The 13,426-nt window shown below is 38.8% G+C and overlaps 1 protein-coding gene across 2 annotated transcripts in view; it reads left to right on the forward strand.

Annotated features, from left to right (window-relative positions):
• PLCB1 (phospholipase C beta 1) overlaps positions 1 to 13,426 on the forward strand; it is a 631,360-nt gene that overhangs the window by 477,601 nt on the left and 140,333 nt on the right. For both annotated transcript variants that reach the window (XM_015560268.1, XM_006758081.2), the window contains exon 10: positions 8,789 to 8,946. In XM_015560268.1, coding sequence (XP_015415754.1) covers positions 8,789 to 8,946 — 158 coding nt within the window. The remainder of the gene's footprint in view (positions 1 to 8,788; positions 8,947 to 13,426) is intronic.

The following is a 13,426-nucleotide window of genomic DNA, read 5'->3' on the forward strand; positions in this document are numbered from 1 at the left end:
GCCGATGAAGTCTAGGAACCATTCTAGTGTTCAATGTATAAAATAAAGTACATACATAGGATTCAAGAGGAAATAAATTCTATTGAAATGTTTTTATCAAATACTAAAAATCAAATCTGTGGTAAAGTAATACATATTTTATTAATACAATAAAATTTTTGCGTAAATAGTGAAAGGGCAAGGGCTACGCCCTCCATCTTACCCCGGATCCTCCATTTTGGGGCAGCAGCCATTAGCCATGTGCTCGGCAAGGATCTTCTTCCCGGAAGCCCAAGCCTCGGCTACCAATGACAATCAAGGGAAGTGTGCACCATAGACACAACCACATCCTGTGTAACAAGACCCCGACTTGCACCTGGCCAATCGGCAGGGCCCACAGTCCTCTCTCCTCCCCTTACTCCAACCCCCCTATAAAACCCCTCTTCCCACAGAGCTAGCTCTCTCTGCCCCCCCACAACCCCCACCCCACTGCTACGTTGGCGAATGTGGTCGGGGAGCTCAAGCTAGCCCGAATAAAAACTCTATCTGCTTTTGCATTGGACTCAGCTGGCTCCCTGGCAGTCTATTGGGGATCCTGAAATCTGGGCTTAACAAATAGCATGTTGTGATATCTGCTACAATTAGAATATGATATGAGAATATCTGGGATTTCCACTCGTGACAAAGTCATAGGTCCTGTTAGTACTGCTGTGATTTTTACCTGCATTCATAAATGAAGAGAATGTTAAATTTTACATAAAGGTTAAAATTAAAGATGTGATCTTTTTTCTCATTTAAGTTTGAGGAGAGAGGTCTATAAAACCTCAAGTTAAGAGTGTAGAGCTTTGATTTGATAGGATCATAGGAATACAACTTCAGAGACCTTGGCCCATGAGAGAATTTTGCATTTCTTGTATACTCAGGATGACTGGAAATGCATATCCAGTTAAATTTTGGACACTGGTTTCATCTACCTGGAAAATCACAATATCCAGTAATTATGCCAATAGTCCTTTTAAATCCTCAAATGCTTTCAACTGATCTATTTAATACAGTTTTTCTATTACTTGTCATATAATAAATGAGTCAGTGATACCAAAATGATTGAATGACAAGTCTGCCTGGATATACACTCTGTTCTTTATAACTTCTTTCAAAATATATTAATTTTTCTCTTTCTGTGTATCGTTATGGACCTATGGTTTTCAGATTTTTATGTGTGTTCCTTCAAACAAAGCCACTTTTGATGCTCAAGTTGCCTCAGCATTTGTTGGTGGCAACATATTTTAGGCTGGTTTCTATGTCTTTTTGGCATCACCCATTGATCTTTGAAAATGTCTTTGCTCTCTGGTACATGAAGATCTTCCAGGCTCACCTTGTTTACTTCTACGAAACACATGGAACCAGGCTTTTCCCCAGTGATTCCTCGTTCCTTTTAGTGGGAAAGAAATTGTATGAGTAATAGCAATTTGGATCCTGCCCTGCCTTATAAAACGATGTTTCTAGACCTTTTTCATGAACAAAACAAAATAAAAACTTAAGTTCACATACATATTTTCATTTTTACCACCCAATTAAAATTGATTCTATACCTGTGCATCCTTTATTAATCTTCATAGCTTGGTAAGCACAGATGTGGTACAGAATTTGACTCCATTTGTTAGCTTGTTTAGGGTGTTAGCATATTAATGGAAAACAGTTCTCAAAAGGAAGACCTTCCAGCTATTAGGAAAGAGTCCATTCCTTTTTTGATGAAGGAAGAACTCAAATAACTGTCTAAATTTTTGTACAGTAGTTTCATATTACCACCATCTGAATCATATGTATGATTTCTGAACAAGTAAACCAATTCTCTCTCCAATTATTTAATATCTAATAGTAGAATTAGCATATTTTCAAATATTTAATTTTTTAAAATTACCTATGTTAAATGATGTTCTGATTTTTTTAAGTTTTAAAAAAATTTATCTTGTTCACTTTCCTGAGCTATGTTTTGTATACCAAAGTTTGCATTATAAAATCCACATTTTAATAATATTACCTTGTCCCAATATCAAAGTCTTTCCTTTTCCTACAGGGAAATTAATAAGGATTTCATATAATTAGCCAAAAATAATTATATATAAATACGAATACAGGCTCTTGAAGCTTTACCTAAAATCCTCTTTTGACTTACAGGTAAAATCTGATTTTACTTTATACAATATTAGTAGTATCATTGTTTTACTTCTAGATAATCTAAATGTATAACTCATATACCTATGGGTAAATACAAATATCAATGATACAGAAATTCAAACTTCCCAAGGCCAATTAAGAATATTATAATAAATAGCATAATAAAGAAAATAAAAATATGACCAATGTATGTATAACTTAATAAAGTCCAATTAATGCTAAAATTCAATATTAAAATGAGTTAGGGTTCATTTTACAGCTATTTACAGAACAAGTGGAAACTTTTTATATAAAAACAGTATTTTATATAAAGGTTATTTGGGAGCAAAAGGAAAGCTTTCCTATTCAAATAGGTTTGAAAAATGTTAGGCATAAACAAAATTGGCACCTACTGCAGTATGTTTTTAATATAGAAATGAAGGCTTAAAGATTCACATTATTAAGGTTATGACCAACCCTCCTCTCCCCATCACCATCCTACTTATTTTCTTAGAGCATTTTAGGAACTGGTATACCTGAGAAATGACAGTCCAAATTCAAACAAGGAGAATTTTGATATTTAGAATGTTTTCTTTTGAGCACTCAAATGGACTATAAAAATTAAATCTACACTATGAAACCAATCAGTTTAGCAATGCATTATTATTATGATGTCTATTTCTCTCCTCATTATTGCCCCTTTGTTAACTATCAAGACACCCAAGAGGAAAAATAAAATCAGATGATTGAGAGGAATATTTGCACAGAACGAGTTGATTTTTAATTATGATGGTCATTTTCTAGGGTTTGGATAGCCTTGGCAGTACATCAAGTAGTGCTTATGTTTTAAATTATTGTTTTTCCTTGAGAAATCTACCCTTATGATTCAAAACAAAAGTCTCTCCAGATAGAACAGTATGCACTCATTTCAACCTGTAGTTTTTCAGCTCTTCATAAATCTTCCCATATTACAAACCATTTGGGAGATAATGGCTCCATATACACCAGCAAGGCAAAGTGGTATAACTGAATAATTCACATCCTAGTTCAACTTAAAAAGGAAAACATAACTTTAGGTTTCAGTCATTCCTCTTACAAATTATATTATCTGATTGAATGAATCAAATAATCATTCACCTCCTCTCTCTCATATATGTTCTTAGCTACAAAAAATCTCATATATGTTCTTGAGTCATTCTAGAAATGACTCAAGATACAGTTTGACCCTTGTCAGTCTTCCACTGCCAACCCTTTCACATCTCTCCCACTCATTTAGCTTCCAGCATATGCAACCTGTTGTTTTTGATTTAAATCACAGACAGACCTATGAAAGTTGGGTGATAGAATGGAAAGAAGATGAACTGAGCAAATTAATACACGTTTAAATTTGCCTCTAAGTAAAATACATGTCAGAGTATTTGGGGCTATAAGTAAAATAATAATACTACTTTTTCAAATTTTATTTTGCAATTACAGTTTATAGTCAATACTATTTTGTATTAGTTTCAGGTGGATAGCATAGTGGTTAGATAATCATAAACTTGATAAAGTGTTCCTCCCAATATTTCAAGTACTCACCTGGCACCATACATAATTATTACAGTATCACTATGTTCCCTGTGCTGTACTATAAATCCCAGTGACTATTTTGTAAGTACCAATTTGTACTTTCTTAATCCCTTAACCTTTTTCACCCTTCCTCACAACCCCCCATTCCTCTGGCACCCATCAGTTTGTTCTCTGTATCTATAAGTCTGCTTCTATTTCGTTTGTTCATTTATTTTGTTCTTTAGGTTTCACATATAAGTGATATCATATGGTATTTGTCTTACTTTGGCTGGTTTACTTAAGATACTATTACTTAATGGCTTAAATATTAGGGAATTTATTACCTCATACAACAAAAGATCCAGAAGCAGGCTGATTGACCATTGATTAAATCAGGTATTTATTGATGTCATGGGAGGCCCAGATGCTTTCCATCTTTTTGCTCCCTTATGATTTCAATATGACTGTACACCCTGAATATTGTCTCCCTGTGAAATAAGGTCCACATGTGGCACAGGGCAAGTCCCTGTCTTGTGAGCCTTTGTAAGAGTGAAGTCCCCTCACCCAACCAAGTAGACTTTCCTTTATGTCCTATTAGATATAGCCCAGATATAACACCACACAGCAATGCCCACTTGAACTACTAACATGGGCCACAGAAGTTCTGCGACTGGCTGAGAAGAATTAATACTTACCCCAGGTCTGGGGAGGGGAACCTGAAGCACAATAGAACCTAAATAGAAAATTCTATTGGCAAAGAGAAAGAGGAAGAAGAGAAAGAAAGGGCAACCAGAGTTTAGGTTGAGTTTAAACACCCTGGCACGTAAGAAACTTCTTTATTTGTGCTTGCCTCCCGACCTAGATGGTGAAGGTAGGGAGTATGCCTCATGCCATTTTATATCCCCAGTATTTTGTATCCCACAGAGAATGTATGTGGGAATATGCACAGACTCTAATAATTAGTAAGGCACACATTTAAAGATGTTTTCTCACTTTCCTACCTAAGACGTCTTATGACAGTTGGATCTATACTCAAGAGAGTTTCATAGTCTCCCTGAGGCTGCAGACAGACACTATAGAAAATATCAGATGAGACTGGTGCCGCAAGAGACAGTTGAGGTGAACAAAACCTGCTTTGTATTTTAGAGACTTCTCTCAAGGGTAGGCGTGATTACACAGTGGGGCAAAAAGAGGTTTGTGAGTAGGAGAAACACAGACTTTATTCTTATACTATTAGTTATTAACTACTGTATTATTTTTCCATAGGAACAACTCTAAACCTACTTTGCCCCACCCTGAATGGCTCTGACTGCCTTGAAAGCAAAGAGAAATAGTCCCCCATTTCCATTTATTAAAGGAGACAATGCCTATTAAAGGAGGTCATTTAATTAACAAATGAATCACACTCTGGAATCTTCTTCCACTGGAGATTGATAAGAAGACAATAAAAAATGTTAACTATAAATATACACAATCATCAACCTTTGCAAGAGGAGACATTCCTCAGAAGCCTGTGTTAATAGAGGGATTGTTATTTTCAATTTGCTGGTCTCTTCCATCCTGCAAGCCTTGGGTAATCTGAGACAAAGCTCAAGTGAATGTAGCCAGCTGCCCAGAATGAATGCAGTCAAGTGAGAAGTTGCAGAGCTATGACTTGGGGCAACATTAGGGGTTAATCTCCATGGAGCTTCAGCTCCTTAATTCCATCATGGGCATGGAATGTACTCCAGGGGGTGCTCAAAGCCAGGCAGATGATGTCAGATACTAGTTTCAGAAATCACAAGGGTTGAGTGACTCATGACATATTATTAATCCCCACCCCTGGCAATGCTCTGGCCCCAGAAGCTGTATTTATTGGATCTGATCAAATGAAATATAACAGGACATAGGATCTAAGAATGAGGAGTTAGGAACTAGAGGGGGGAAAAATAAGCCAGCTTTGAGGCTTTAGGCAGAAAAGGAGAGAATAATGCAGAATATTAACATACATTTTTGGAAAAAATCTCCATAAAGGAAGGAAAAACATAGAAGGAACCTAATATGCATTCCAAGGAAGAGGACAATTTTGGAAATATGTGAGTTTTCTCAAAATATGCTGTTGTTGGGAGACTTCCATGTCTAAAATGATCACTCACTGTAAGAATGAACAAGTTTACTTTGGAGGGATTCTGTTGGGTTTAGGTGTTAGACAATAAACACAACACACACCCACACACCTCCCATTCTTTAGTTTGTTTTTTTTTGTGGTGTTGTTTTTTCAGATTCCTTTGCATGTCACAAGCCCATGCCTACTATGTCTTTCAAAACATTAACTGACCAACATTTTTCAAGCACATTAAATTCCTTCTATTTGTTCTTTAAATAATAAATGAAATTGCAAGTAGCCCTCCCTTAAGTTTACCAGGTAAACAACTGTCTTTTCCATTTCACTTCCCCTGCCCTCTTGCCCTTTGTGCAGCAAAGACCTTTACTTCCACAAACTTTGAGGCAATTATAAATGGCAAATTGATTATCTAGCACCAGGAACTTTCTAGATTATCTGGTCAGCATTTCTGCTTTTTCAAGCACATTTGCATGTTTCCAATGCCCTATTTTTCACAACAGTGTGGTGAGGATCTCGTGGAGGGGAGGGTGAGGGGACTGGCTGGAGGTGGGCAAAGGGAGGGGGAAAAGTGGGACATCTGTAATAGTGTCAACAATAAAATTTTTAAATTTAATAAGAGAGATAAAATGCCCTATTTTTCCAGTAGAGAAAAGTGATTGTGCAAACCTACTCAGTTACCTTCCAGTGCATTTACTAGGGCCCTTCGGAACTCAAGAGTGCCACCCTTTTGTTATGCTGGTCACTGGGTGTAGTGACATCCATTTTCTTTGTTCCCTGTCTCCACCAGGCATTTGTCCGTCTCAACATCATTTTAATGGTTTTCATCAATGTCATCTTTAAACTCTCTATTTTAAAAGGTGATGGAGGCTTACAGAGTATAAATCAGAGAAAATCTTTAATGTGGAAAACTAGACTTCCATTTGTGTATTGGTGGTGGGCTTGTCTTGAAAGTTATTTATTATTAATCTTACAAAAATAATTTGTCAAGAAATTGGTGACTTCTTAAGTGAGACAGGAATAGTTGGGCTTTCATTCCTGCCAGGACTTCTCAGGTGCCTTCATTATTATAATTCTCATCACTTCACAGGAATATTTCGGTTCTGTTCGCAAAGATTTTTAATTTGGATGACGTTTACCTATTTGTTTCGTTGTTGTTGCTTGTGCTTTTGGTCTCTTATCTACAAAATCACTGCTAAATCCAAGTCACAAAGATTTACCTGATGTTTTAAGAGCTTTCTACATTTTTTTAAAGCTATGTGAGCATCGTTTTTATTAAAAACTTACATTTAGAAGCTTAATCCATCCCAAGTTTTTGTATATGATGTCAGATAGGTGTCTAATATCATTATTTCACATGTGGCTAACCAGTTGCCTCAGCACCATTTGTTTATTTAAAGAATGATTCTCTCTGCAAGGTCTCGTCTTGGCACCCTTGTTATAAGTTAATTGACCATGAACATGAAGGTTTATTTCTGGACTCTCAGTTCTATTCCAGTGCTCCATATGTCTATCCTTATGCCAGTACTCTGTCTTGATTACTATAGCTTCACAGTTAAGTTTTGAAATTGGGCAGTGTGAGCCCTCCAACTTTGTTCTTATTTTTTAAAGACCGTTTTTGGATATTTTGGGCCCTTTACATCTTCATACTAATTTTAGGACCAGCTTGTCAATTTGTGCCAAAAAGCCAGCTAGGATTTTGATGAAAATTGTCAATAGATATTCCAGAAGACCCTTGTGGCAGGCAAAAGAAAGATTCGTCTGTGGCTTACAGGGAAAGGTAGCCTTCAGCATAGACCAAAAGTACATTCTGAAGAGGAAGGGATAGGGCACAGGACTTAAGTGCATTTGGCACAGGGAGCTGACCTTTAAGGGGATTGGTTGGGGCAAGTATCAAAACAGTGAATATGTGCAAAGGAGAATAGAGATTGGCAGGTAGAGTCATGAGATATGGCCAAGATTGGAGTCATAAGACATGATCGGCAGGAGGCAGGTCACAAGGCATGCTCAGTAGGGGGAAGTCACAAGGCATGAGCCAATACCTCAGTTTCCCTTCAAGTCTGCAAAATAAACTGATATAATAAGTTTTGTGATTAAAGGGACGGTGCAGGGAATGCAGGTCCTCATGTAAATAGTCAGAATTCAAATTGCAGAACTGTTTAGTCATTCAAGCAGGGCCAGAGATCAAATTGCAGGAAGATCTAGATGTTTGCTCACAAAATTATATTAGAATCTTCAGGATTGAACTTTGGGTCAATTTGGGGAGTAGTACTATCTTAATACTAAGTCTCCCACTCCATGAATATGGGATGTCTTTTTATATATTTAGGTTGTCTTTAATTTTTAAACAATGTTTTGTAATTATTTGAGTATAAGTTTTTCACTTCTTTTATCAAGTTTAAAGTTATTCCTATAAAAGAGCATTTTTTGAGATGAGAATGTTTAGCTTTTCTAAGCATGTGTGACTTGCACAAGCATGACAGAGGGATTGACTTATATAGTAATAACCTGTCAACAGTACTCCTTCATAGAAAGACAGAAATATATTGAAATTATAATCCTGGGTCTTCCATTTACTAGCTTCAGAAATTTGGGTAAATGAATTCCTCTATGCCATTTTCATTATCTGAAACTAAGTTTCTTTGTTTGTTTTTAAAGTTAGTAAGCCCAAGAAATCTTTGTAACACATGTAGTAATACATGTAGGGTTCAAAAAACTATAATTGGCACATGGTAAGAAGTTAATAAAAATGAGTTATTGCTATTGTTACAGTGTTTTCTTTCTTACATTTTTTCTTCCCCAAAACCACTGCTAGGGAGTCACAACTGCATTAAGGATTGTCCCACTATCTTCTGGTATGTTGAGGCAGAACAAAGGCTGAGAACAACTATTCCATCTCTTAGACACTGCGGGTTTCTTATTGTTGAAGAGCTTGTCTAGGAAGCCACCAGTGTCTGCTATGCTTCATGGGATTCTGGGGTTCATTTTGTTGGTGTTTTACAGCTGGCCAGCTGGCTGGAAACTCCTCCGTCGAGATGTACCGTCAAGTGCTCCTGTCTGGTTGTCGCTGTGTGGAGTTGGACTGCTGGAAAGGACGGACTGCAGAGGAGGAACCAGTCATCACCCATGGGTTCACCATGACGACCGAAATATCCTTCAAGGTAGAGGGAATGATTATTGCTAAGAGAGGCAAATGGGGGGCGGGTGGGGAGAGCCGCCTGAAGTAGAAAGTCCTAGTGGTTACAGTTAAGTCCATAGGCCTTTAATCATCTCTGCCATTTCAGAGGTTACAGTTTAGCAGTTCATTCATGGGTAGTGGGCACCTCGTGAATTGACTCTTACTAACCAAATCTAAGCTGTTTTATGAAAAGAAATTCCAGTGTATTTAGCGCTCTTATTCTTTTATTCTTGCATTTTAACATTGTGAAATGTAACATAAAAATACATACAACTTATTTGTGCATATTAATGAATGGATATAAAGTTTATGCTATGTAATCTAAATCAATAAATAGAAACTGATTGGTATCCCAGAAACACCTTATGTACCCATTTCCATCAGAATGACCTTCTTACCCCAGAGAAGACCACCAGACCACCTTCCTGACCCCTACGTGATCACCCTTTGCTTTTCTTTAGAGCAGTTTTAGTTTATGTACAGCTCTAAACAACATAGTGTCACCACTTCTTAAACTTAATATAAAGGACTCATACTCTAGTGTGCATTATTCTGTTTCTTGCTTCTTTCACTCTGCATCATTGGGAGATTTCATCAATATTACTGCATGTATCTGTGGCTTTTTGCTTTCTAGGTGATGATGATGATGATGATATTAATGCCTACTATTAATTATCATACACTATTTTATTCTGAGATGCCAGAATGGAATATTGACTATTACATGCCAGTTTGTAGCACATTGGTACCTAGGGAGTCAAAGACCCTAAGAACACACCTGTAAGTTAAAGTTGGGTTTATTGGCTTATGCACCAAGGGAGCACAAACGTCATGGGGAACTGTGGTGTCTCAGTACAAATGTGTTAAAGAACACCTACAGGATTTGGGCATGCATTAGGTGATTTGAGGGGGCGGGGCTCAAAGAAGCAGGGTTTTTCTGTGGATTTCTGTCAGGAAGCAGAGACAATTGTGTGATTAGGTATCTTATCTTACCTAGAAGGCAGGACTAAAGCTGTAATTCATAAGAAGCATCAGCCATTCTTATTAGCTGGGAATAGCCACCTCCCTTCTTTCCATTTATGGCTCCATCCTACCCATCCTACAGCATAAAGAGGCCCACATTCATCATTTAGACACTGAAGTTCCTTCTTCTCAAAGAACAATTCTCAAGGAGCTTAGGGTCACTTGGGTGGCAATATCTGGGGTCCTGGGTACCTAGAAAGTGACCTAGAAAGGGGATATGTGACTTTACACGTTTTCTTGGCTGTCTCAGGTTTCTCACATCTTTGGAAGGGAATTAGCAGAGAAAGGACAGAGGACAACCCCTATAGCACAGGTCCCATCGTGTGAGCCCCATTGCCGGGGTTGCCTGGTTCTGAGGGCAGAACTGACTCTAGGCCACTAACTCTTACCCTAAGCAACCAAAAAAAAAAAAAACAAACCAAAAAAAACCCAAAACAAACAAACAAAAAAACAGAACCCAGGTATTTGGGGAACTAAGGTAGAGTGGCCACAGGGCCATTGAAAATGGGGAGGGTGGAGTGTTGAGAGGCTAGAATATTGGATGAGTTAGATGTTTATGTCACCAAGATTAGACACAAAGCTTTGGATGAAGAAGAAAAGGACAGTGAGCCACTTGCCAAAGTCTTTGTTGAATGAGGGGGAGCTCAGTAGATAGCCGATGTGAGGACATGGTAAAAACTGGCTTGGCTGCTTCATGAGAACTGGGTTTTTGTTTCATTTTAAAATAAGATTGGGAAGTTATGTTTCAGAAGTAACATTATGAGCAACAAATTCCCAGTCTCCAGCTTTTAGGCCTCAGGCACTTGCAATGTGATAAACAGCTACCACTTCAGAGAGCAGCAAACAGATAAAAGATTTTAAAGAACAGACAGGTTTCAGTTGGGGTAAATGGTGTCCTGATCAAAGGTACTAAGTTTGACAGCAATAAAAATGTGTTCAGAAGTAATATCACTAGCAACTTAAAATGTGTCAAATATGTTGTGTCTGGATCTAAGTTTTCATGATTTCTTAAACTGAAGCTGCAGTACAATAATTAGAGAAAAAAAATTGCACCCTTCACTAAATTTTACAACAAAGCTTAATATGGGGTTATCTTAATTCTGATCAAAATCTTCAAAAGTTGTATCTGCTCCTAAAATTGGCCACTCTTAAGATCCTTTTGTTTTATTTAATGGGAAATCAAAGGCTTTTTGTTTCATTTTCATAGTCTTCCACCCTCCCAGTTCCTGCCAATGTCTTTTGTCAGATATCTGAAGTACCAACCCCAATCTGGTTGGACCATTTTTTTTTAATCACCCCAGGAGTGAGGATATATTTTCCTCCATTGTTTTTTGTTTTGTTTTTTGTTTTTTAAAATATATTTTATTGATTTTTTACAGAGAGGAAGGGAGAGAGATAGAGAGTTGGAAACATCGATGAGAGAGAAACATCAACCAGCTGCCTCCTGCACACCTCCTACTGGGGATGTGCCCGCAACCCAGGTACATGCCCTTGACCGGAATCGAACCTGGGACCTTTCAGTCTACAGGCCGACGCTCTATCCACTGAGCCAAACCAGTTTCGGCTTTGTTTTGTTTTTTAAGAGAGTGGAAGGGAGTAGGGAAGGGGAGAGAGAGAGAAATATCGACGTGAGAGAGACACATTAATTGGTTGCCTCCTGCTCGAACTCTGACCAGGGCCAGGGATTGACCTGCAACCAAGGTACATGCCCATGATTGGGAATTGAACCCGTGACCCTTCAGTTATGGGCCAATCTCTAACCACTGAGCAAAACCATCCAGGGCTGGTTGAACTCTTTAAGAAAAAGTAGAGGACAGATGACCCTGGTGTGGGGTGAGCAATTTGGGCTCATCTGTCTGTTGATGGATGGAGATGATCCTGATGGAACCATTATTGAGCTAAGGAACTAATGGCCTTGTGCACTGACCCCTTTCCAAGAAGGCCCACCAACCCCCTTGCCCCTTGCTCATGTGAATTCATCTATTTATTTTTTTATTAAGGAAATACCTTTTCTTAAAAATGTATACTCCTCAAGGTTCTTTGAATTCCTTCTAAGGTATATTTGTTTTATGTGGAGCATTGACTTTTTGGCCTCGGCCATCAAGTCGGCTTAGAGTGACTCCCCCTGTGCACTCGACCATACAAGTGGTTCTTCAATCTTATCTGTGATCTCAGAGCCACAGGCTGATGGAATGTCTATTCCCCAGCTCCAGAGGCACAACTTCTCAACCACATCCACACACTTGCCGACGGATTCAGAGGCGAAAGGCTAAATCTAGCCCAGAATATGTTCTCTCCCTGCTGGAGCTGGGAGAATCGGGTGGCCAAAGAGAACAGCAAACCCATATCCCCTGATGGTTGGTTTGCCCAGCCATGCTTCTTGCTGATATGCTTTTGCAGGATAGATCATTCTTGCAAAGATATGGGTAGTGGTGGCGGACAAGGATAAGTGTGGGGTATAGAAATGTAGACCTGTTTTGTGGACAAATCTACAGAGCAGGAATTCTCTACATCAGGACAGGCACTAGGGTGAGGCACCTCCAGTGCAAAATTTAATGTCATGTAAATGCAGAGCTGACACCTAAGGATGAGTCTCTTTAAATTTCCCCCTTGGACACCTCACTTGCCTCTCCCTGATCCCAGCCCTGCTCTGCATGATTATCAGCATGTGGTCTGCTTTCCAGAAACCACTGTGTGCAGTGACTTTGTAAGAAAGGGTAAGAAGAGAAATGAGGGACAAGGCCCTATGTGACTGATCTAACCCGCTCCCCGCCTGCCCCCCACCCCAACCGCCCCTTATCATTGTCCCTCTCACTCACTCAGCCACACTTCACTGGCCTCCTTCCTATTCCTTGATCATGGTCGGCAGGTCCCACCTCACAGCCTGTGCACTGGCTGTTCCCACTGCCTGGAATGCTCTTCCCCCAGGTGTCTGAACGATTCAGCTCTTACCTCCTTGAAGCCTTTCTCAAATGCCACCTTCTCAGTGGGGCAACTGGGAGCACTCTACTTAATACCGTAACAGCCTTCATGCCCACTCCCACACGCCGGATACAGTCCCCACCTCCTCTTTATTTTTTCTACTTATCAACTGGCATTTATCACCTTCCACACTCTGCTTAGTTTACTTAATTATTATGTTCCTTGTTGATTAAGGTATTACATATGTGTCGTTATCCCCTCATTGCCTGCCCCACTCATTCCTTTTTACTGCAGTGTAATATTCCATTGTGTAGATGTACCACAGTTTTTAATCCACTCATCTGCTGATGGTCACTTAGGCTGTTTCCAAATCTTAGCTATTGTAAATTGTGCTGCTATGAGTATAGGGGTGTCTATATCCTTTCTGATTGGTGTTTCTAGTTTCTTGAGATATATTCCTAGAAGTGGGATTACTGGGTCAAATGGGAGTTCCATTTTTAGTTTTTTGAGGAATAAAT

This window comes from Myotis davidii, unplaced genomic scaffold (genome assembly GCF_000327345.1).
Source record: "Myotis davidii unplaced genomic scaffold, ASM32734v1 scaffold32, whole genome shotgun sequence".
In the NCBI taxonomy this organism is placed as follows: Eukaryota; Metazoa; Chordata; class Mammalia; order Chiroptera; family Vespertilionidae; genus Myotis; species Myotis davidii.